Genomic DNA, 26,402 nt, shown 5'->3' with positions numbered 1-26,402 from the left:
CACTCATGACACCATTTAGCCACCATGGTCATGTAGGGTGATGCCTACATGGACACCATACAACATTATGATGTGACACCAGATATATGTAGCTCATAGGGCTTTCTAAATTCTAAAATATGTCCTTAGCTCCGGTGCTCATTTGTTCATTTATTTTAATAAGCAGATAAAATCGCTGTTATCTCATTTTTTGATTAATTATTCATATGGTTTTTACTGTTTGTTGTTTTTTACAGTTTTTTAACCTGTCAAGAAAAAGACATGACATTAAAAAGCTCAACCCAAAGGTAAATGTATTACACATTAGTAGGTATCAACATTGGGTCTCGGTAAATAGGATGTGTGGCAAAGGAGACATCTGTGTGAAATATTGTCGTGCTGCCCAATTTGGCACATGGACCCTAAAGAGTTTCATCGACCTGTTCACACATCCGTGAAAATTATGGATCCGAGCGTGAGATCCATGACACTCAGGGCATTTCCTATTCTGATCCGAATTTGAAAATAAGTATAGGACATTACTCAATGTGACTGTGTGCTGTCTGAGACACAATCGGCCACCACACCGACATTTCACAATGATGTGCATTAAACTGTACATTGCCTTGATTTTTGATGTTTACCTATGTATCGAAGTGTTTCTTTTTTATATTACTCATTATTTTCTTCTTCTTGTGCTTTTTCCTTATACCACCAGCCCTCCTGCCTTCTTAATAATCCCTCAGCCTCGCCACAACGACCTCCCACCCCCACACACCTCGAACCACCGCAGAAACTCATTCACTTTCATCAATGGGTTATTATACAGGAAATATATAAGCGTCTATATGAGAACAATCTTCCTGTGAACCTGGTGGTAGCTGCTCTATTTTGATTATTTGCCAACCCAGCTCTTTGTGGTTGATCAGTCGGCCTTGTCCGTGACCTTGACTTCCGCCCCTTCTCCAGACATAGCACCTCTTGTCTTATATTGCTTTCACTAACCCTCCTCCCTCCCTCCAGCAATGACCTGACTTTGCCCAATTCTTCTCTCTTATGACTTGTGAGTGGGATTCTGATAAATCAGCCTTTTTCATACCCTATATGTGTAATGTAGAATTTTTCAAGCAATGTCTCCTCAAAAAACCACCTACAACTGTATAATTTACATTAACTTTTTTTACGGTCTTTTAGGTTCAGGAGTTTTTCTGGCCAGACTGTCATGCACCATCTCTTGATGTGATATGCTCCATTTGTAAAGCCATGGAAGCCTGGCTAAACAATGACCCACAGCATGTGGTTGTCTTACACTGCAAGGTATTACCTGAGCCTAAAACTAAGCTGTGACTTTTCGTTCAGTAGAGATCACATCTCATTATCACCATGGAAGGATTTCAATGACTTGTATCACGATATTCACAATACATGATCACAGCTCACCTCCTACCCCTCCCTGTACAGTGGCCCCTGCACAGATCACAGAGCATGCTCAGTACATTCCTCCAATGAACATCTGCAGTTTATTGTTTCCTGTGGTCCATGAAGGTGTTGTATCAGAACAGAACAACTGGCCCCGTAGTTTTGTACAGAAGAGAGTAACATTTACAAGACAGAAAATATAAAAAACTATACAAATTATATATTTCCTATAACTTAAACAAATGTAAAGGCCACTTGACCATACCCTATGCCACCATGAATTTATAATGTTTATTTCTTTTTTCCAGGGAAATCAGGGGAAGACGGGAGTGGTAATCGCATCCTACATGCATTATAGCAAGGTGTCCGCAAGGTATTCTTTGCTTAATTTCAATTGCTACTATTTTTTTAACCTGAAAAAAATAATCCTAGTAATTAATTATTTAAATTAAATAATCCCAATTGTAATGTAAAAACCCCATATACTTTCTTCCTGCATCGGAGCTGCTCTATTGATGTTGGCTCCTGGGGCTCCTGTGACATTGTTATGCCAGGTGAGCCCTGCTGCCAATCATTGGCCACTATTGGTCTGAAAGTGTGAACCTTGGACAAACAGAAGAAGTGAGAACGCGGCATCCCAATAGCTGCCGCTGATTGACTGCATAAGTCACAGGGCATAACAATGTCACGCGAGCTTCGGGAGACCTAGAGCCCACATCCCTAGAGCAGATCTAGTGCTGGAGGTGTTTTTCTTTTACAAAGGGGACTATTTCAATTAAAATGGGGTTGCCCAGGTAGTGGACAACCCCTTTAACAATGTATTTTTTTTATTTATTTAGCAACAGCATATTCCACAGCACTTTACAATTCAGAGGGTACTTGTACAAAAATATTGTATTTTAATTTAAAAAGATAGCACACAGATATAGAAAGCGTATGTTACATTAAAATCCAATCCTGAATTCCTTGGTTCCACCATCCTTGGCATCAAAGGATGAGAACGAATTCTGTAATAACTTAGAATCCATCTTTCATATTGGTATTGAATACAGTGTAAGTGATCTGATATAATGGTAGCTTCTGAGCATAGATTCAATTCAAGTGCTTGACAATGACTGTCCAAAACCTTAACTTTATTTCTGCTTCGTTCTAAAGATGTAGACTTGCTTTTGATCTTGTTAGCACATCTAGCTTTGTCTGATGTACAGATAATCAGGCATCAAAGGTGTCTCATCTTCTTAAATAGGCAAAATTGCAAAGTGCTCATAAAAACAAGTAACTTTGAAATTTACAACCTATTTCCGAATCCTCTTTGTTCTAAAGAACGGAAGGATTTTTTTACTGTATAGTGTAATGCTCATTGCCTCATTGTACTCTATGGTCAGTGGCTGATTGCTAGCTCTGCTCTGAAGTTGGCATTTTATCCAACACGTTTCCTCTGCGTGCAGCATCAGAGACCGCACAGTTCGGACTGACAGTACAGTTATGTGAATCTGCAGGAGCGCGCCACCTCCCTGGAAATTAGGAAGCCAGGAGGCAGGGGAGCAGTGCGCTCCTGCAGATAGAAGCCAAGACAAATCCTTTAGTAGTCTCTTGATTAATTGTAGGCTTTGTAGGTCTTTAAGCGGTAACACATCTCCACATCATCACAACCACCGCTATTGCCTGTTGGCACTACGTTCTTACTCTTGAGTGTTCCAGATAATTCACATTTCACTTAATTTTCCATTGAACATTATCCCGACCATTTTAGGGTCAGTCAGATGTTTTGTTTCTGGAGACCTGAGGTGAACTTTGGTCTTACTCATGGACGCCTGTTGTTTCCATCTGAATACATTCTGATAAATTCCAGGTTTATTTTTTTGTGGTGTAATGAGCAATGAGCTTAGCCGAGACTAGCGAGGTCTCTCTTCTATCCTCCGGTGATGGTTTTGTGTCTTCCTGAACAGACTGTCCTTACGCCCTCTGAATAATTTTGGTAGTCTAGCCAGTTGAGGAAAATACATTACAATTTTCTTTCAATCCTTTTTTTCGGGAGAGGGTGATGAACCACTGCAGGTCACGTGCCCAATTCTGGTTTTCATCAATTACTGACACTATGATACAGGCAGATTACCCACCATTACATAAGATTGCTTTGAAGATTATAGGACAGTGATCTATAAGAGATTTTCTGGGACACTACATTGGTGGGGTATCATTAGGGTTACCGCGTAAAAGCAAAGTGAAGGTTCAGCTCTTTTCTGCAGTCCTGTCAGCGTATTCATGATTGCATCTTGTGCTGAAGTGCAACCCCCTTTATTTAAAGGGAACCTGTCTTATGGCTTCTTGATGTATCGGAGACCACCTTCTTCTGCCTTATAACCATGTACGTTTTACTCAAAAATGGTGCTGCATTTTAGAGACATACATAGTTGAAACATAGTCAATTTGTACGGCTGGTAACAAGGTGACCAATTCAAGTGGTATGCCCCCCACCGTATAGAGACCTACCTGAGTGGCCGATCCGTGGCCGATCCAGCAGGAACATACCTCTTGGGCTAGACATGTTGTCCCTGGCTGTGGTTTCAATTCTGTATTTTTTTTAATGTTTCAGCATTTCAGAGTAATATGTACATGTTTGTAATTCAGCTGCTCGTCGCTGATTTAGGCTGCACATGAATTATGGGGCAGGATCCTTTTAATGTGCTGAGCTGCAGTACCACCCATAATGCTTGCCTATGGGTATGGCATCAGATACTCTTGTGCCTGTTCCGATCAGTAATGCTGCCAATCAGTGGTGGTCTCACAGCTGAAACTCATGCCAATGACACATCGGTGGTCTATCCGAAGGATTCTTTTGATTTCTCACATGGATAATTTAGTGTTTTATTAACTCTATTCCTTTTATTTATTTAATGTAATACTTTGTAATGGTCATGAATTATGGAAAAGAGGAAATATTTTTTGTAGGATTTAAAGAAGACCTGGTACTTACCACAATTATGTATTTTTTAACCTGTTCTAAATGTCACTGTTCTCCTGAATCTGGGGCTGTATTTCTTTTGTTCCTTCTCCTCTCCTTTCCTGAGATATGGGCTTCCTCTTCTTTGTTTATAAATCTACTATATATATATATATATATATATATATATATTTATTTATTTATATACACACACAGAAATATATTTAGCCAAGTGGGCGTGGTCATCAACTGTTCTCTGTAGGTGTCTAATTGAGCAACACCCCCCTTTGCTTTACTAGACTAGATTTATTTACAAGTAAAAGGGGGTATATCTCAAGAATGGAGAGGCGCAGGATCAAAAAAAGGAACACTGTCAGATTCAGGAAAACAGCGCCATTTAGACCAGTTTTTTAAAAAATACATATTATTGTACTTGCAAATGATATTATTAAGAGACTGGAGGATTTGTTATAATATTATTTGGAAGGAACACTAGTAATATCTACAATGAGCTGTGATTGCAATTCCTGCAAGTGCACCCTTAGCTAAATGAAAGTAACTGTATATGTGGATTCTGGCCAAATTCACCATATTTTCGGCCTGTGCGCTGAACTGTATATGGACGTCAATGGTCCCTGTGGAAAAAAATCTCAACCTGCACCATCAGATGAGGTGGATGACTTGAATTTTGCCATATGATCATGTAAATTCACCCTTAGGCCTCATTCACACGTCTGATTTTCACATGAGTGCTATCCTTGATTTTCACGAATAGCACTCAAACTTGTGATAGTACATTCGCCTGTCCGTGATTTTTCATAGACTGAGGGGAGACATAAAATCAGGGAGATTTAGGTACAGGAAAGAAATATATCTTGGTACCTTGTTAGCCAGTAGATAGAAAAATATTTAGAATTGAGAGTCCTCAGTGGTTGATACCTTTTAATGGCTAACTGAAAAGATGGTAACAAATTGCAAGCTTTCGAGACTACACAGGTCTCTTCATCAGGCAAAGACTAAAAGAAATTCTGAAGAATCACATATTTAAGCACAACATAGCATAGAAAAAAAAAAAAAGGAAAAACCATGGATAAGACAGGTGACATGAAGCAGAATTACCATGAGTGATAAACAGTTATGTCCATAAATATTGGGCCAGTTCTTAGATAAGGATTGTTTTATTGGGGTTTGGTTCTGTTGTGATGACCCCTCATACTCTGAGGGGCAAGTTCCTTAGTTGATATAAAAAGACATAAATCCATGCGACACATTCATTCCTGCAGTGAGAGTGTCAAAGGTCGTCATCAGTTTATATTCCCAGACTCTTCTGTCTCTCTGAGATTTGAAATTACCTTTTAACACAAGTAATTTCATGTCCATAATGTTATGATTTGGGAGACAAAAATGTATTGCCACAGGTGGATCCACCATTCTTTTTTCTCTTATTGTGTGGCGGTGAGAATTCATTCTTGTTCTAAGCTTTTGCCCTGTCTCCCCCACACACAGACCCCCAGTTGGACATTTAGTACAAATAATTAGGTACACCACATTAGAAGTGGGAGATTTCGGGGGAGACGTGTCCTATTTTGATCCAAGGGTCGGATCAAAATCGTCAATTCATGTCAATGGGTCCTTGACAAAATCAGACTGCATTCAGATGACATTCAAGTACGGTCTGATTTTCACTGACTGACAGAACAGAGAAGGTGGAGACATTTTTTTCTATATTTCTCCACGTACGAGAAAATCGTATCACACTCGGACCACTCCGTGATCAAACTCTGATCAAAATAGTTGCACGTGTGAATGAAATCTAAGCATTATTTTCGTTCCTTTTATCACGGCCAGTGATTATTTCAAGTAGTGACTGTTTTGAGTGGATTATGATTGTTGCCGTTGTAAATTAAATCAGTCTGAAATGATAAAAAGTCATTTGGGGTCTTCAGCACAGGAATGAATGGCCTCCTATTGTCAGACTCTAATCATTATTATTAAGGGATGATATGCTTCGCATCGTCATACACATGATGATCATATTGCATGTTGGGCCTTTGCAGAGTCATAGTACATAAACCCGGCCCTAAAGGGTTTATAGGTGGAGAACCCCTTACAATCCATTGTGTATCATGGGAAGCCTATACGCACATAGTAGAATTACTTGAGATGCCGCGAGTCACTCTATATCTAGGATCTATGGCGTGATATAAACCAGTGATTGGCAACTGGAGTCCTCCAGCTATAGAATTTCTGAAAAGCCTCGACAGCCGCCAAGATATAGGTCGTACATAGCGTCAGCAAAAAACGCCAGATGCCAAGTAAATGAATAATTTCATAACCTCACGGGTTGTTTTACTTTTTAAAGTAATGTATTCTATTTCCATGATTTTGCAGAATTGTTTCCAGTTTTCGTGCTTCCTCCTATCTCTCCCTTCTTCCCTACGCCGTCGGTCACACGCGTTGTTTCCTTTTGCAGTGTGGATCAGGCACTCAGCACTTTGGCCATGAGAAAGTTCTGTGAAGATAAGGTCTCTTCATCGCTTCATCCATCCCAGCGCAGGTCAGTGCAGAAAAACCGGTAACGCCAGTGAACCCGAGAGCCGTAGCATTACTCATGGCTCACATGCAATGCCAGAACACTTCAGTATTGTTTTCCCACCATGCTGTTGGGAAATCGGGACCTTTTCCTGTTCTAAAAGAGAAATATTCACTTTCCCCGTGTCCTGTTATCAGAAGCAACAGAATACTCTTTACTGAACTGGTTTCCTGCTGTACCAATTGACAAAGTAAAGTCTTGTTTCCTTACAGGAATGACAAGGAAACTTCTAGTAAAGTCCAATGGCATTATATTAATTTAATCTGCTGGCAGTTCCCTCAGAGGTGAAGTAGAAAGAAAAAGCAAATTGATACCCCAGATGGTAAAAAAAAAATCAATTTTTTCCATATTATAGTGGAAATATTACGCATTCATGTGCTTCAGTGTTTTCCAATAGTCAGAGGCAGATGTCTACTAAACCTCATGAGCTGGTGAGACCCACATAGCCTTACGTTACCACCTATATTAACATGAAAACGATTACAGTGCTGAAGTCTGCAGTATAATAATTTTAATAATTTTTCTATTCTCAATCCATTTCACATTTTTGCTGATAAGCCTCAGCACAGACCGCCCAACTGCTGCTGCGGGATGCACTAAACTAGGCAGCGTTCTACTCATCCCTCTTAGCTACCGCCTGCCTATCAACAGGAAAAGGGCACAGACTAGTGCAATGCAGCCCGAAGCACAGACTCTGGCCAGTCCGTGATGCAAAACATGTAATAGGGTGACTTAGAAAACTAATTAATCTGTAGAGTTTTGCACTATAATCGCTTTCAAGTGAAAGAGGAGGTACGTTTCAAGTTAAGGAACCTGAGTTACAATACCAGGTATAGCCCGTAGAAAAGTTTGGCACTGGAGGAGGAAACAGCCATATTTTTTTTGTCTCATACAACCCTATATGAAGAAACGCTGTACTGGTGAGGATTGGTGAGATATCGACCAGTCCAAACTGTTGTAACTATTTTTACTACGAGAAATCATTTGAATCCTTGGAAATCTCATGTTTGTACATTGCTGCACTTGTATTTTCTCAAGAAGTTGTTAAAGTCCTCCATCTGTTACACAACATGGAAAAAATGTCATCGATAGACCCTCTCATTTCAGTAAATGGACTGATGTCAGAGTCCTCAAGTTGTCACTTGCTTATTAGTGTGAGGACCCATCTTGGAATCTCTTATTACGGTTTATAAGGGTGTCTGGCTTGTAACTTTTTTGTTTGTGTCCTTTTATATGTTGAAATTTGATGTAAATATAGGGATCTTTTTTAATAGTCAACATGAAATAACCCTGGATTGTCCTTAATTCTGCAAACTATTTCCTACATGTTTTTGTCACGTAAATTACCCCATGTACAAGTACAGATATTTAATTCTTGTGGCTTAATGGATGTTATTTGTAACCACATTAAATTATGCAAAATTTGATATAAAAAAATAATAGAAATTAATTGTTTTAGTAAAATACTCCAAGGTGGTTTAAACATGGGCATAATTATAAGCTTCAATTGCACCAGGGCCCTGGAGACTAGGGAGGCCCCAAAGGTCAATTTGCCCTGTATAAAGGGACTATTATTATTAAAGACCTGTGATAGTTGGGGGCCCTGTTGGAGATTTTGTATTGGGCCATATATAATTTCAAGTGACACCACTTCTATTTTTCATATACTTGTCTATATATTATAATAGTTTTTGAAGCTTTGTGATTGCATGGTACTATGCTGGATAACTTAGGCTATGTGCAGATGGAGTTTTCTTGAAGCGTTGAAAGATAAGTAATTCAAGCGGCAAAATCTTTGTGAAATTCTTCTTTTTTTGTGAAGTTTCTCAGTATTTATTTTCATAAAGTGTTTTAGAAGGTTTTTGTAATAGTTTTTTTTTACTTTTTCTCCTGAAGCTTATTTTTTCAAACCTCTTATCGTATATGCACGTGGCTTCTTTTTCAGGCAAGTCCGCTCCCAAACTCGTGTGAAAAAGCTCACAGAGAATTCTCAAAAGCATAAACGTACATATCCATTGTTCAGGTGTTTTACTCTTGGAAGACGCTTTATTCAAGTCAATGGGAAAGCTCAATAGATACCTAGAGGTATTTTTTTAATGTTTTCCCAGTGTTTCGCTTTAGGAAATCACTATTGGTTTCTTCATTGGTCAATGGAGTAAAAAAAATGCTGGAAAATACAACCCAAAAATGATGGGAATATACGGAAAAAAAAAAAAAAACACCGGCAGTCAAAAAAGAAGCACGCACTAAGGAAACAAGCAAAAAAGCACAAAAAAGATGCTTTAGGACAAAAAAGGCAACGTTCCCTGAAGCGTCTCCCTCTTGGAATGGTCAGCAGATTAGCCCATGTGTAAGAGACGTCATGTGCACAAACCCTCAGAGCGGGTTGCAAGAGGAATCTACATCGAAGAAGGGACATGCACTTTTTGTTCCCACCAGGTGTTTTACAAAACCTGGAAAAATGGGAAAAATGCTCCAAAAAACTGTAATATGAACATTAAACTAAATAGGAACCTGGAAAAATGGGAAAAATGCAAAAAAAAAAAAAACTTTACATATGAACATTAAACTAAATAGGAACCTGGAAAAATGCTAAAAAAAAACCCTGTACATACGAACATTAAACTAAATAGGAACCTGGAAAAATGGGACAAATGCTAAAAAAAAAAAAACTTTACATATGAACATTAAACTTAAAAGGAACCTGGAAAAATGCTAAAAAAAACCCTTTACATATGAACATTAAACTAAATAGAAACCTGGAAAAATGTGAAAAATGCTAAAAAAAACCCTGTACATATGAACATTAAACTAAATAGGAACCTGGAAAAATGGGGAAAAAATGCTCAAAAAAACTGTACACATGAACATTAAATTAAATAGGAACCTGGAAAAGTGGGGAAAAAATGCTCAAAAAAACTGTGCATATGAACATCAAGCTAAATAGGAAGTGGCGGAAATGCTTTATAAAAAGCTCCACTGCCTTATATTATTATCACCCCCCTCTATGTTTTTTTCCTTTGTACAGGTATATCAATTATTTTGGAGGATTATTGTCGGGCAATATAAAGATCAGCAGTGGCATGTTATCGTTGCAGTGTGTGCTGCTACCGGTTATCCCGGCACTTCAGAATGATGGCGGTAAGTGTTCATCATAGTATAGAGATGGTTCCCACATTCACTCTATGTCCTGTGGATATGCCAGATGTAGCGTGGAATGGATGATTTGCCCCATAACAGCACTTTACATCTAACATGTCAGTGTTGGATGGCGGCATATTTCCTTGGCACTGACTTTGTTTATTCCTATTGTGTATCTATTAGATTGCTCAGGGAGGTGGCTTCATGGTTTCTTGAGGAGTTGATGAACAAGGTCTATTCGGCATGCAGCGCAGAATCTCTCTGTGATTGTTCCACTATTAATTTCTGCTTACATGGTGCTCATTATACATTTGTCCTAGGCACATATGTTTCTTATAAATCCTGGCTTCCCTCGACATCTGCTTCCCAGATCCATAGAGTTAGCATCGAATGTAATAAAAACTCCACCTTGGCTATTGCATGCCGTGCCAGACATAGACTCCCACTGCTCGTTGCCATGTGGAATTTAACATTTTCTAACCTCCAAAATTAGTTTGGAAAAATAAAACCCTAAATGAATATGACCGTGCCAAATGTAATGAGAACCTATGCAGCTGATGCCTCTTTCCATACAGTGTAGGATGAGAGCACAGGTTTCCAGACCTGAGTCACTCCACCTCCCTTGTGGTCTGTGCATACCATCATCTCCACGCATGGGTCAGACATCTGCTCAGCGCTACTCTAGCATGCAGTGGAGCACTCGCTTCTTTTTTAATTTCATAGTTGTGACTTGATTTTCCTTTTGCCATCGTTTTCACTTTTTATTTATATGATTTTTTTTGCTATTTATGGCAGGGTATGAACTTGGAACCAACCTTACTCCATGACTATTACATTATTTAGTTATTTTAGCCACAATATCCTCCCCATATCACTATCAGGCCATTTTTCCTAAACATGCTATTTCTAAGGCTGGGGTCACACATGCGTGTTTTACGTACGTAAGAGCGCAAAAACTACGTACGTAAAACTCGCATTACATACGGCACAATGCTTCTCAATGGGGCTGCTCCTATCAGCCGTATATTACGGATCCGTAATATACGGCTTTCTACGGCCGTACAAAATCGCAGCATGCTGCGTTTGTCAGCGTATTGCGCAAATAATACGCCAATGAAAGTCTATGGGGGCGAGAAAAATACGGATTCCACACGGACCTGCAGTGTGACTTGCGAGAAATACGCAGCGCTGTTAGTGAAAAGTCGGTAATTCAATTGCCGGCTTTTCATTTCTCCTGCACAAACCCGACAGGATATGAGACATGGTTTACATACAGTAAACCATCTCATATCCCCTTTTTTTTGCATATTCCACACTACTAATGTTAGTAGTGTGTATGTGCAAAATTTCAGCGCTGTAGCTGCTAAAATAAAGGGTTAAATGGCAGAAAAAATTGGCGTGGGCTCCCGCGCAATTTTCTCCGCCAGAGTGGTAAAGCCAGTGACTGAGGGCAGATATTAATAGCCAGGAGAGGGTCCATGGTTATTGGCCCCCCGTGGCTAAAAACATCTGCCCCCAGCCACCCCAGAAAAGGCACATCTGGAAGATGCGCCTATTCTGGCACTTGGCCACTCTCTTCCCACTCCCTGTAGCGGTGGGATATGGGGTAATGAAGGGTTAATGCCACCTTGCTATTGTAAGGTGACATTAAGCCAGATTAATAATGGAGAGGCGTCAATTATGACACCTATCCATTATTAATCCAATTGTAGGAAAGGGTTAAAACACACACACACACACATGATTTAAAAGTAGTTTAATGAAATAAACACAGAGGTTGTTGTAATAATTTATTGTTCTCTCAATCCATCAGGAACACCCTCGCTTGGAAAAATAATAAACGCACAAGATACATACCTTCTGGTGAACCATCTCGTCCCACGAAGTAATCCATCTGAAGGGGTTAATTATTTTACAGGCAGGAGCCCTGCTAAATGCAGCTGTGCTCCGTGCCTGTAATCCCCGGCGAATGAAGGAAATGTAGGTCATTGACCTACATTTCCTTCAGTCGCGGTGATGCGCCCCCTGGTGGATGTCCTCATATGACCTGGAGCGTGGGAAAAAGTTCCCAGGCTGCAGTTCATGAGAACATCCACCAGAGGGCGCCTCACCGCGACTGAATGTAAGTATAGATCCTGCTTTCCTTTCAGCACCCGGGGGATTACAGGCACGAGCGAGTGGTTTATCGCAGCTCTGCCTGTAATATTAGTTAACCCCTTCAGATGGATTACTTCGTGGGACGTGATCTGACATCAGAAGGTATGTATATTGTGTGTTTATTATTTTGCCAAGCGAGGGCCTGGAAATGGATTGCGAGAACAATAAATTATTACAACAACCGCTGTGTTTATTTCATTAAAATCCTTTTTAATAATGTGTGTGTGTTTTTTAACCCTTTCCAACAATTGGATTAATAATGGATAGGTGTCATAATTGACGCCTCTCCATTATTAATCTGGCTTAATGTCACCTTCCAATAGCAAGGTGGCATTAACCCTTCATTACCCCATATCCCACCGCTACAGGGACTGGGAAGAGAGTGGCCAAGTGCCAGAATAGGCGCATCTTCCAGATGTGCCTTTTCTGGGGTGGCTGGGGGCAGATGTTTGTAGCCACGGGGGGGCCAATAACCATGGACCCTCTCTAGGCTATTAATATCTGCCCTCAGTCACTGGCTTTACCATTCTGGCGGAGAAAATTGCGCGGGAGCCCACGCCAATTTTTTCCGCCATTTAACCCTTTATTTCAGCAGCTACAGCGCTGAAATTTTGCACATACACACTACTAACATTAGTAGTGTGGAATATGCAAAAAAAAAGGGGATATGAGATGGTTTACTGTATGTAAATCATGTCTCATATCCTGTCGGGTTTGTGCAGGAGAAATGCAAAGCCGGCAATTGAATTCCCGACTTTTCACAGATCTCGCGCTGAATGAAATCTAAATACAGAATATATATATATGTGTCTCAATGACATATATATATATATATATATACTGTATATATGTTTTCCCTAACATTTGAGCACATAAATCCATTAGATGTCGGTTTTTCAAGCCTGCGCGAAAATCTCGCAGTACGGATGGCATACGGATTACATACGGAGGATGCCATGCGCAAAATACGCTGACACACCCTGCCTACGGATCACTATTTTGGGAACATTTCTCCGTATTACGGCCGTAGTACGGACGTATAATACGTGGCGTATTGTCTTACGCCATGTGTGACCCCAGCCTAAGAAGTAATGAAATCAGCTGCCAGATATTGCTGATTCCGCAAATGGCATTGGTAAAAATACGTCTCGCTCGGTGCTTGGGTCACCCAACTGGAGACCACAAGGTTAGTTAGGCTTTTCCCATAGTCTTGACTGTTGGAAGATCTTGTTAAAATATTAAATTGGTCCTTCCAAGTAGTCCTTTTGGCACCATCCATATCCTGCAGGCTTGTCAAAGAGAGGAAGAAAAATCTAACGTCTTAGAGGCTCTAGGAAAGATCGGAATTGCTTGTGTTCTCTACCTTTTGCATGAAGCGCACCATTGCAGTGTCCATTGTAGTAGTCACTTGAAATAGGGCTGCAATACCAGGCACAACCCAAGGTCACAGGTAGCACTATTTCGTGAACATAAGTCTTTTGTTTTTTAGTCCTGGACAAACCCTTTAACTTTTAAGTATCACCGGTCAGACAGGAGCTCCTCATACTTGACCCTCAGAGTTTAATGTCCATCTTAGCCATTTTGCTAGCTGAGCCGCCCTTGTTTGAACCCTTTTTCATTTGTAATGTATTCCTGCAACAGATCTACATGCAGCCAATGTTTTCCCATCTGTTTACCATCTGCAGTAATCTACCCGTGTTATTTCACTTGTGTCATAGTAATGCCTTTATTTTGCTGTATCAGTCCGGCACATTCCTGTCCAGGCCACATAAATAAGAGGATGCCAGGGCTTCTGTGAATCTTCATTCCACTCATATTCTATCATTTCTTCTCTCGCTCAGGATTTTGTCCTTTTCTGAAGATCTACCAGTCCATGCAGCTCGTCTACACCTCAGGAATTTAGTGAGTTTTATTTCTGTATCTCGGCACTTTGTAATGTACAATACCAGCTGCAATGGAGGGCTCGTACAGACGGTCAGGACGGACAGCACACTGACCTACGGTAGCCGATAATCCCCTGCACGCGGGCACTTTTCGCATGGGCCGTGGCGGTGTGTGTGCACTCTTCTACTATTAACTGCCATGTTACACATCATTGACACATCAGTGTTGTATCCGTGTGTCTCACAGACTCAACACGTGTAAGCTATAGTGCTGTTCACATGTCTGTTTTTTTTCCGTTATGCCTGATGACAAGGGTCAATACAAGTCTATGGGTCCGTGAAAACTACGTATAGCATCAGTATGTCATCTGTGTGCGCTCCATATTTAACATTGATACACAGATGACACACTGATGGTAGAATCGGACACATAGATGACACACTGGTGGTAAAAATGGACACATAGATGACACTGATGGTAAAAATGGACACACGGATGACACTGATGGTAAAAACTAACCCATCGATGACACTGATGGTAAAAACGGACACAAGGATGACACTGATGGTAAAAATGGACACTCGGATGACACTGATGGTAAAAATGGACACTCGGATGACACTGATGGTAAAAACTAACCCATGGATGACACTGATGGTAAAAGCGAAATCCACAGATGACACACTGAAGGTAAAAACGGACACATGGATGCACAACACTGATGACACCGGTACCATTTTTTCCAATACAAGGTTAAACACGAACGTGTTAATGAGGCCATAAGGATGAAACTAGTTGTGTCTGTAATACAGAAGAGCACACAGAGCTCAAAGTTTGAGCAGGATGTGATCCGATTTTCTCGAATGTGCAGAATAAAATAAAATTTCTCCATCTTCTTCATTCTGTCAGTCCGTGAAAATCAGACCTTATTCTGATGTCATCAGATTACAGTACAACTTTTTATACTGACCCATGGACATGACTGGCCGAGTGTGACACGATAATTGGATGCAACTCGGGCATGCTACGATTTTTTTTTCTAGACTGATTCAGTCCAAGGAAAAACTTGGATGTGTGCACGGCCCCATAGAATAACATGGGGACGAATGTCATCTGTCTAAATGTCGGATTGCACTTGTTCGATTTTTACAGTCGTCTCCACGAGCCCTAACTCTCCCTCTCGTCTCCAGCTTAAGTCATGGGGATGGCGATAATAAGAAACGTCAGCTGTGTGTTAGCCTGGAGCCAGCGCTGCTTCTGAAAGGCGATATCATGGTATGTAGTGGTCTCTGCATTTTACAGGTATCTTAAAACAGGCATACAGTATGGAGCATCAGGCACGGGGCAGACAGAGTACGGAGCATCAGGCACAGGGCAGACATAGAGTACGGAGCATCAGGCACAGGGCAGACATATCCCCTTTGAAAAAGCCATCTAAACGCGAAACGCGCGTCAGGGGTCTTAGGGTGGATCACTGTTTCCAGCCGGATTTACAATGGGTAAGCAGTGATGTCGGTATTTTTGTATGCTGTTGGTAACTATGCGGTGTTAATTACTTTTTGATGTGAGTACGATTCCTTGCGTTCTAACACCAATAATAGCGATACTCTCTTTAAAATACATGGACACATGCTACACCAGGTCATATTAATGGAGCAGTGATCCCCTCTTTGAGTGCTCAGTTGTTGTTCCCCCTTATTGTATAATCCTTTTTGTACTGTTTTTTATACTGAATATTTAAATAAAAATTGACTATTTTTAGATCATGTGGTGGTGAATTATATATACTCTGGTTCTCTTGGTATCTAAATTGATGTTTGAGTATTTCACCTGGCAATGTGCCGATTTAATATATGGGAAAGGTTCTAAATCATATACCTTTGGCCCTTACGAATATGCAGTGCTGGATTGCTTTTGTTTGTATAGAGTACGGAGCTTCAGGCACAGGGCAGACATAGAGTATGGAGCATCAGGCACAGGGCAGACATAGAGTACGGAGCATCAAGGACAGGGCAGACATAGAGTACGGAGCATCAGGCACAGGGCAGACATAGAGTATGGAGCATCAGGCACAGGGCAGACATAGAGTACGGTGCATCAGGCACAGGGCAGACATAGAGTATGGAGCATCAGGCACAGGGCAGACATAGAGTACGGTGCATCAGGGACAGGGCAGACATAGAGTACGGAGCATCAGGCACAGGGCAGACATAGAGTACAGAGCATCAGGGATGGGGCAGACATAGAGTACGGAGCATCAGGGACAGGGCAGACATAGAGTACGGAGCATCAGGCACAGGGCAGACATAGAGTACGGAGCATCAAGGACAGGGCAGACATAGAGTACGGAGCATCAGGCACAGGGCAGACATAGAGTATGGAGCATCAGGCACAGGGCAGACATAGAGTACGGTGCATCAGGGACAGGGCAGACATAGAGTACGGAGCATCAGGCACAGGGCAGACATAGAGTACAGAGCATCAGGGATGGGGCAGACATAGAGTACGGAGCATCAGGGACAGGGCAGACATAGAGTACGGAGCATCAGGCACAGGGCAGACATAGAGTACGGAGCATCAGGCACAGGGCAGACATAGAGTACAGAGCATCAGGGATGGGGCAGACATAGAGTACGGAGCATCAGGGACAGGGCAGACATAGAATACGGAGCTTGAGGCACAGGGCAGACATAGAGTACGGAGCATCAGGCACAGGACAGACATAGAGTACAGAGCATCAGGGATAGGGCAGACATAGAGTACGGAGCATCAGGCACAGGGCAGACATAGAGTACAGAGCATCAGGGATGGGGCAGACATAGAGTACGGAGCATCAGGGATGGGGCAGACATAGAATACGGAGCTTCAGGCACAGGGCAGACATAGAATACGGAGCTTCAGGCACAAGGCAGACATAGAGTACGGAGCATCAGGGATGGGGCAGACATAAAGTACGGAGCATCAGGGATGGGGCAGACATAGAGTACGGAGCATCAGGGAAGGGGCAGACATAGAGTACAGAGCATCAGGGACAGGGCAGACATAGAGTACGGAGCATCAGGGATGGGGCAGACATAGAGTACGGAGCATCAGGGATGGGGCAGACATAGAGTACGGAGCATTAGGCATGGGGCAGACATAGAGTACGTACAACCATTTCTTCTGCATCGGGGCCTTAAGTTATGTAGATATGATGTCTTTTAGACGTGTGAGAATCCGGCAAATTTATAAGGAGGAAGGCCCTTCTGTTTACTCTGGCGTCTCTTGTTGTGACGGGTCTTCTTTGGTGTCTTTTTGGTCATCTCTTTTGAGGTTTTGGCCAAGCTTGTATTGAATAGACTAGTGAGGGGCTTCTAAGTGAAAGCTGCCAGAAGAGTGGTCTGCTCCCCTTCTTTAACCATCTTTAGAAACCCGACATAGTTAAAAGAAGCTGAAAAGACTGAAAATATAAAAAACAAGTCATTTTTATATAAAAATGGATATGTTCATTCTTTTTAGCGTTTATTTTGAGATTTTTCAGGGAGGGGTTATAAAGCATACCTGCCTGAACATTTTGTGACATGCCCGTAAGGTCCCCATACACATTAGATAAAAGCCAGTGGGATCAGCAAACTATCTAATGTGTATGTGGGACGCCCAACTGTCCCCAAACAAATATTGTTGTGGGACATAAGGATTGAGTGGTTGGAGTTGGTCTCTTCTCCTTACACAAGAGATTCTTGTGTATGGAGTAGTTCGGAGATATAGCTGTAAGCCAAACTCTTGTGACGGACAGCTATCTAATGTGTATGGCCAGCTTTACAGTCAAGGGAGGCCCATTGATATCTTAAAGTCCTATTCCAGCGATTTTTGTTATTTCAGTGCTGGAGTGGTGCTACTAATCCATGTTACCTTACCCTAGTGTTATACTTACCAGCCACTGTCTTTATCTGTTATCAGCGCCACTCTGGTCCTGCGCCACCATTTACTGACCACAACTTCTGCGTAAGTCAGAGGTACTGGACACAAGCTCTCAGTGTTAGTCTATGAGAGTCTCGTTCTGGCCTCTTTCTGTCTCTCATAGACTTACATTGAGTAGTGACTTCCGGATCTCCCAGCAAACACTGGAGCGGTCCAGCAGGTCACAACCTATAGAAGACGGATCGGAGCGGCACTGATAACAGATGAAGACAGCGGCAGGGGAGTATAAGGGTATGTGCACACTTTGCGGTTTTTGCTGCAAATCCGCAGCGTTTTTGGACGCTGCGGATCCGCAGCAGTTTTCCATGTGGTGTACAGTACAATGTTAACCTATGGAAAACAAAAAACGCTGTGCACATGCTGCGGAAAAAAACACGCGGAAAGGCAGCGGTTTTCATTCCGCAGCATGTCAATTCTTTGTGCGGAATCCGCAGCGGTTTGGCACCTGCTCCATGTTAAAAACCCGCAGGTGTCTAAAACCGCAGTGGAAACCGCACAAAAAACGTGATAAATCCGCAGTACTTTTTGCACTGCGGATTTCATCAAATCCGCTGCGGAAAAATCCGCAGCAGAATCTGCAAAGTGTGCACATAGCCTTAGAGTAGGGGCAGGGAACTTAGATTAGTGAAATAAAAAAAAACGCTGGAGTGGTGCTTTAAGAAAACAATTTTGCCCCTGCTGTCTATTAGACCACCCAATAATGCCAGATATAATAATATCATGAAAGCATATGCCAACCAGGAAAATACGCATTTATGGTCTTATTTCTTACTGGAATCTTGCTGAACTTTTGTTGAACCTTTATGGATACTGTTATACAGATTGGGGTCGAGTTCTTAGACAGCACAAACTTAGACTAGAAAATGTTAAAACGCGCCAGTTGTATCACAGTGGTTCATGCTATTTGATTAATCTAATTTTAGCACTGTCTAGTCTAAGTTCGCACCATTTTTGTAGTTGTTTAGTTGACTTACTTTGGGCCAGAAATGTATAACACAATTTTGGTGCCTCATTTTGGCTCCGCCCCCATTGTCCAAGGTGCTGAAATTGTCTAAAACACATAATACTTTTTGGGGATGCAATTTTTGCAGAATTGTGGCACATTTAGCTTGATAAATCTCCTCCAATGTTCCTATATGTTCACTTTGGCAGCTCTGTCAGCAGAATACTGTACAGAACACAAGTGTACCGCCGATAGCGGCAGATCATGCTATGGAGCCCGGAAGCCGGAAATACCCTGCACCACTACACCATAAAGTACACTGCTCAAAAAAATAAAGGGAACACTTAAACAACAAAATATAACTCCCAAGTAAATCAAACTTCTGTGAAATCAAACTGTCCACTTAGGAAGCAACACTGTTTGCAATCAATTTCACATGCTGTTGTGCAAATGGAATAGACAACAGATGGAAATTATTGGCAATTATCAAGACACACTCAATAAAGGAGTGGTTCTGCAGGTGGGGACCACAGACCACATCTCAGTACCAATGCTTTCTGGCTGATGTTTTGATCACTTTTGAATGTTGGTTGTGCTTTCACGCCCATGGTAGCATGAGACGGACTCTACAACCCACACTAGTGGCTCAGGTAGTGCAGCTCATCCAGGATGGCACATCAATGCGAGCTGTGGCAAGAAGGTTTGCTGTGTCTGTCAGAGTAGTGTCCAGAGGCTGGAGGCGCTACCAGGAGACAGGCCAGTACACCAGGAGATGTGGAGGGGGCCATAGGAGGGCAACAACCCAGCAGCAGGACCGCTACCTCAGCCTTTGTGCAAGGAGGAACAGGAGGAGCACTGCCAGAGCCCTACAAAATGACCTCCAGCAGGCCACAAATGTGCATATGTCTGCACAAATGGTTAGAAACTGACTCCATGAGGATGGTCTGAGTGCCCGACGTCCACAGATGGTCGTTGTACTGTTGCCAAAGAACACCAGGATTGGCAAATTCACCACTGGCGCCCTGTGCTCTTCACAGATGAAAGGTTCACACTGAGCATATGTGACAGACGTGACAAAGTCTGGAAACGCCATGGAGAGCGATCTGCTGCCTGCAACATCTTTCAGGATGACCGGTTTGGCAGTGGGTCAGTAATGGTGTGACTGAATCCGATTGAACACATCTGGGACATCATTTATCGCACCATCCATCAACGTCACGTCATTTTTAGGTTTTACTGTTCTCAACGCATTCCACTATATAATGAATAAAGATTTACAACTGGAATATATCATTCAGTGATATCTAGGATGTGAGATTTTAGTGTTCCATTTATTTTTTTGAGCAGTGTATAATGCAGTGCAGTTACTACCTTTGACAGCTCTGTATAGTACAGATGAAATTATATTTATTACCGTACTTACTGCATTTTTTACACCTTATTATTAAAAATGGTTTTCTAAGATTGCTCTAAAACTTGAAACGTAAACTCTTCAAGCAAGTTTAGTATTTATCGCCTACTTGCATCATATAATTTTGTATTCCCAGGTGAAATGCTACCATAAGCTCTGCAAGCCCCACGAGCGCGAGGTCCTGTTCAGACTTCAATTCCATACGTGTACAATTCACAACACTCACCTCTGCTTCAGTAAAGACCAGCTGGACTGTGCCAGCACAGGTGAGATGTAGCACGTACTACCCTGGCTCCCTACCGTTAAAAAAATGAGTTTTTCAATGTCGTTTCCAAAGGACCACTACAGGGAAGCAATCATCAGAAAATGACCAATTGTTTAAACCAGGTTTTTGCGTATTTTTAAACATTTCAACAGCGTTTTTTTTTTAGAATTAACAATCTTGCAATTTTTACATTGACCACAGAGTCTATTTTAGACTGATACTTCCTATCCTTTCAGGAAGAGTTTTCAGTAGACTACTTATCAGTAAAAGCAGGGTTAAAATGCCATGGCTGGCCCTGCTTCCCCTTCGTTTTCAATAACCTTTGCACACGCTCTTAGGATACTTCAATACAAAGGATACAGTCAGAGACATTGTGGCTTTGTACATGTGTTGTTTCCTGAAACAATAAGAAGAGTCTAAAAAGAGCCTCAGTGTTCATTGCAAGAGTTCTGTTTTTAATTTTTTTTAAACAGATTGTGATATGTAAAAAAAAACATTGCTAAAATGTAAAACAAAATACATTCACCAGAATAACCTGACTAACAAAAGGTAATTTTCTGATTATAGCTTCACTTTTAGGCAGGGTCTCTTTACTCTTGTAGGCATTTAGGACATAAGGGGACAGAAAGAGAGCTTTGGGCCAAATTTTTAAAAGTCTCTGGCTGTGTTTGCTGAATTGGCCAGATGTTAAGAGAAAATTGGTCATTTCACGCTAGGCAGCACATATCTTGTTATATTTGTTGTTCCTGGAGAAACTACTGCAGTACTTCTTTTTTTTTCCCTTTTTAAACCAATTTCATTTTCTGTGTTGGTGGACTTTCTTCAACCCAGAGTGATGAAATCAGTCAAAGGTAAAAGTTTCCCCTTTCACACTTGCCTATTTTCCATTTGTGTATTTCTGACCAAGAAGGGAACATAAACAAAGAGAAAGATTAATGCAAAGATTTGCAGGTCTTCCACGTTTAGGATGTAATGTTGGTTTTGTCTTTGTTCACATCTATATCATGATGAATGTTTTTAAAAAACACTAAGACAGTGCCAGATCCATCAAAGGACAGATACCAACGCGTTGGTGCCTGACAGACCCTGTTGACGCGTACTGTCTGTCCATGTGCGTCATTTAGATGGGAACCATAACTTCTAGTCTTTCAACTAAATGTGAACACAGCCATACAAATACTAATGCAAAATACCAACGAAAGTATGCAAGTGTGACAACTAAAAGTTTGAGATTAGGAAAAATAAAGAAGAGTTGGCCATTTCTGCAATCCTGTTGTTACTGTGTTTATAAAAGGATATCCGTAAAGCTGAATGCTGACCACGCTAATGAGAGGATGTGGGGCTGTGACAGCTGAGCTTTGTGGGATTAGAGCTAGATATACAGATCCGTCTATGTTTTGTATCTGTAAAGTGCTGAAGAGCAGTAGTCACAACCAAGCTGCTGTCCGGTTGCGCTCTGGTAGTTTACAGGCAATGGGTGTCCCAGTCCTAGTGTGCTGTAGGGTGTGGGTTGCATCACAATCACTTGTAGGACGCATATTATTATTATTTATTATTATAGCGCCATGTATTCCATGGTGCTTTACATGTGAGGAGGGGTACACATAATAAAAAAAGTACAATAATCTTAAACAATACAAGTCACGACTGGTACAGGAGGAGAGAGGACCCTACCCGCGAGGGCTCACAATCTACAAGGGATGGGTGAGAATACAGTAGGCGAGGGTAGAGCTTGTCGTGCAGCGGTTTGGTCAATCGGTGGTTACTGCAGGTTGTAGGCTTGTCGGAAGAGGTAGGTCTTCAGGTTCTTTTTTAAGGTTTCGATGGTAGGCGAGAGTCTGATATGTTGTGGTAGAGAGTTCCAGAGTAGGGGTGATAAGCGAGAGAAATCTTGTATGCAATTGTGGGAAGAGGAGATAAGAGGAGAGTAGAGAAGGTGATCTTGTGAGGATCGGAGGTTGTGTGCAGGTAAGTACCGGGAGACGAGGTCACAGATATATGGAGGAGACAGGTTGATGATGGCTTTGTATGTCATGGTTAGTGTTTTGTACTGGAGTCTCTGGGCAATGGAGAGCCAGTGAAGGGATTGACAGAGGGGAGAGGTCAGGGAATAACGGGGGGACAGGTGGATTAGTCGGGCAGCAGAGTTTAGAATAGATTGGAAGGGTGCAAGAGTGTTCAAGGGGAGGCCACAGAGCAGGAGGTTGCAGTAGTCAAGGTTGGAGATGATGAGGGCATGGACTAGGTTTTTTGCAGATTCTTGGATTAGGAATGTACGGATCCGTAAAATATTTTTGAGTTGAAGGCGGCAGGAAGTAGAAAGGGCTTGGATATCTGGTTTGAAGGAGAGATCAGTATCAAGGATTACCCTGAGCTTGTGGGACTGGGGAGAGTGGGCAGCCGTTTACTGTAATGGATAGGTTCATTGGGGGGGTCGCGTGAGATGGGAGAAAGATGATGAATTCTGTTTTGTCCATGTTAAGTTTTAGAAATCTAGCGGCGAAGAGGAATGAAATAGCGGACAGACATTGAGGGATTCTGGATAGTAGGGTGATGATATCTGGTCCAGAGATGTAGATCATCAGCATAGAGGTGATACTGAAAGCCATGAGATTCTATGAGCTGTCCCAGGCCAAAGGTGTAAATCGAGAAGAGCAGGGGCCCAAGGACTGAACCTTGCGGGACTCCGACAGATAGGGGCGAGGTGAAGAGGTGGTATGTGAGTGGGAGACGCTGAATGTCCGGTCTGTTAGGTATGACGAGATCAAGGTTAGGGCCAAGTCTGTGATGCATATCTCCGCTGCCTCCAGGCTTCTTTCCTCAGGAGTCACCGCACACAATGCATGGGATACAAGGCTCTTTAAAAGAGTTAAACTTTTACTAAACAGTCCAAGTTCATCAGGTGGGTACAACTGGGATAGGGCACAGCAATTCACAGTTTCCTCCTTCTTAAAATAACTCCTCTTCAGCCCAGTCACCAGGGCTGCCATCAGGAATTTCAGGGCCCCATACTGGCAAAATTTTCAGGCCCTCTTGAGACTCCGCCCAGGCTCCACCTCAGCCTCGCCTCCAGCCCTTGAACCATCCACAGTTCCACCGCCCACTCTTGGAAAAACTCCACTTATGCACCATGTCCTCATCAATCACATGTTAACAGTTTCCATCGAACACCATGTCACAAACATAGCCAGCGGCTTTTGTTTTGGCCAAAAGATTTAAGTCGCCACCTTGACAAGGCAGACTCTTTTGTCTGTGCCCTACTTTAACCTATCAAACATTTCTTAAAATACACAATACTCTTTTTAGGTATATTTCTATTTATTTTTCTTTAAGGGTATGAGTCATATTAATTTTTTTAAATGAAAAATAATACCACATACAAAGGACACACCTTGACCAGACCACATATTACCACCACATAGTGACTGAATAATACAATGTACAAGGGAGAAACAGTGATCACCAGTGACATTATACACAAGAGCTCTGCATATAGTGTGCAGGTTATACAGTGGTCAACAGTGACATATACAGGAGCTCTGTATATAGTGTCAGTGTATGGGTAATACAGTGATCACCGGGACATTATACACAGGAGCTCCGTATATACTGCAGTGTACAGGTTATACAGTGGTCAACAATGACATTATACACAGGAACTCTGTATATAGTGTCAGTGTACAAGTAATACAGTGATTGCCAGTGACATTATACACAGGAGCTCTGTATATAGTGTCAGTGTAAAGGTAATACAGTGATCACTGGTGACATTGTACACAGGACCTCTGTATATAATGCCAGTGTACAGGTAATACAGTGAGCATCAGTGCCATTATACACAGGAGCTCTGTATATAGTGTCAGTGTACAGGTAATACAGTAATCCCCGGTGATACACTGTTATGTGTATAGTATACAGTGTATAGTGTAAGTGTGCAGGTAACACATTGACTGAGTGGTAACGTCTCTACTGTAATTGAAGTTCTTCAACCAGCGCAGACTGCCATCACTTCTTCCATCAAAGACTCGTCTCTGTGGAAAATAACACTTATCTAGAGCACATTCCCCAATTTTTCCCCAACTTCTTCACTACGACAGATGAAGAAAAAAAGTGACAGTGTCACCCTGCACAGTGTCGCCCTGCACAGTAACAGGACCTCCCCACCTACTTAAAACAGTAACCCCAAAATTAAAATATATCACTGCAGTAAAAATATCCCTTAGCGACTACTGTATTAATGTCCCACTTCCTGCTCCCGTATGCACTCCATTTTGGACCCCACATGTCTTATTCCTGCCACCTTGTGTCACATTCAAGGTCCGATTTGTATCCATCCATACCCATGTGTTTTCCTATCCCGGCCCCATGTCTCTCAACTCTGCCCCCCCCTCCCGTATCTTTCCATCCCCCCCCATGTCTCTCCATTCTGCCTACCATTTCTCTCCATTCTGCCAAATGTCATCTCCATTCTGACCCCATGTTGTGTCCATGCTGCCCCATATGATCTCCTGTCCTGGCAGTGACATCATATGCCGGCAACGTAGAGGTGGGGCACAGTCCTACTTGTCACTAGCTCATCCTGAACTACCCCCAAGCCCACTGGTTCTATCAGGTCCCTGTCCATCTTCCCCTGCGTTCCAGAGGACACAATTTGTCTGACAGTCCCTATGACAGACATTAGGCTGCGGGCGTGACAGGAGCGACTGCTTGGAATCCCAGTAATGCCTCCCAATGCCTGGAACAAGGGACACATGCTGCCCCTAGCAGCCCACAACCTCTCCTGAACTTGAACTCACTTCACACTTCACTGGCTGACACTGAACTCCCTCTAACCATGAAGTGACCCCCTTCTTATCAGCACTAGTGTCCCCCACTGGGCTAATCCTAACCTGAACCGTTTCCTATCTACATTCTAACCTGTTCTCTATCCTATGCTATATTCTATGCTGTCTTATCCTTATGTTATATTCACATTATGCATTAACACTTTATATACTTTGCATCACCATAATACACTACATTATACACGTTACTGTCACATATAAAGCCGCACAAATATATTCACACAGTGCGTCTTCAGGTGCCGGAACGGTGTAAAAGAGTCCACATCCCTACATATCATCATGTAGAGAATTATGTACTTGGTTGTCCTAGGGTTACTTATTTTCAGGGTTATATACAGGTATATAAAAATGTAGTAATAATCTACCTCCTTTGTCTCTAAGGGCAGGTGACGACGAGCGTATATTTGAGAAAATCAGCTCAATTATACTAATCGCATTCTGATCAGTTTGTCATCATAGTGTGATCTCTGCCCGAGGAAAAAATTGGAAAATTGTGCATGGCCCCATATAATAACATTGGTCTGAGTGCCATCCAATGTTTTGTTGGATCGCACTCGGATGTCTATATCTGCTCTTAGCTGAATTTCTGACACTTAGCTTGTCCTTTCTGGTCTCATCATACTGGAAGGGTTTAGGGGGTCACTGCTGTGATCAATGATTGGATAAGAAGACATTTATGGCCAATTTCATTGTTTTGAGGAAGTGTCAAGAATAGTAAAGTCTGCCTGAACTCTTATCTTGAAGATTAATCTGTGACTATGTCACTATAATACTCTCCCACACTTATCTGGATGGGAAAGCTGAGATATGGGGTGTTCTTTGTTTGTCCCATTGATTGCCTGATAGCCGTACGCTGATCTTC

General features: G+C 42.0%; 1 protein-coding gene across 3 annotated transcripts in view; it reads left to right on the top strand.

Annotated features, from left to right (window-relative positions):
• Nucleotides 1–26,402, top strand: part of TNS2 (tensin 2) — a 191,908-nt gene that overhangs the window by 114,608 nt on the left and 50,898 nt on the right. For all 3 annotated transcript variants that reach the window (XM_077298018.1, XM_077298020.1, XM_077298019.1), the window contains exons 8-15: nt 237–287; nt 1,174–1,296; nt 1,707–1,771; nt 6,816–6,899; nt 9,964–10,076; nt 14,075–14,135; nt 15,308–15,392; nt 20,568–20,697. In XM_077298018.1, the coding sequence (XP_077154133.1) occupies nt 237–287; nt 1,174–1,296; nt 1,707–1,771; nt 6,816–6,899; nt 9,964–10,076; nt 14,075–14,135; nt 15,308–15,392; nt 20,568–20,697 (712 nt within the window). The remainder of the gene's footprint in view (nt 1–236; nt 288–1,173; nt 1,297–1,706; nt 1,772–6,815; nt 6,900–9,963; nt 10,077–14,074; nt 14,136–15,307; nt 15,393–20,567; nt 20,698–26,402) is intronic.

Source organism: Ranitomeya variabilis, chromosome 3 (assembly GCF_051348905.1).
Source record: "Ranitomeya variabilis isolate aRanVar5 chromosome 3, aRanVar5.hap1, whole genome shotgun sequence".
NCBI lineage: Eukaryota > Metazoa > Chordata > Amphibia > Anura > Dendrobatidae > Ranitomeya > Ranitomeya variabilis.
The sequence above is the reverse complement of the archived record's forward strand: the minus strand, read 5'-3'. Positions and strand labels throughout refer to the sequence as shown.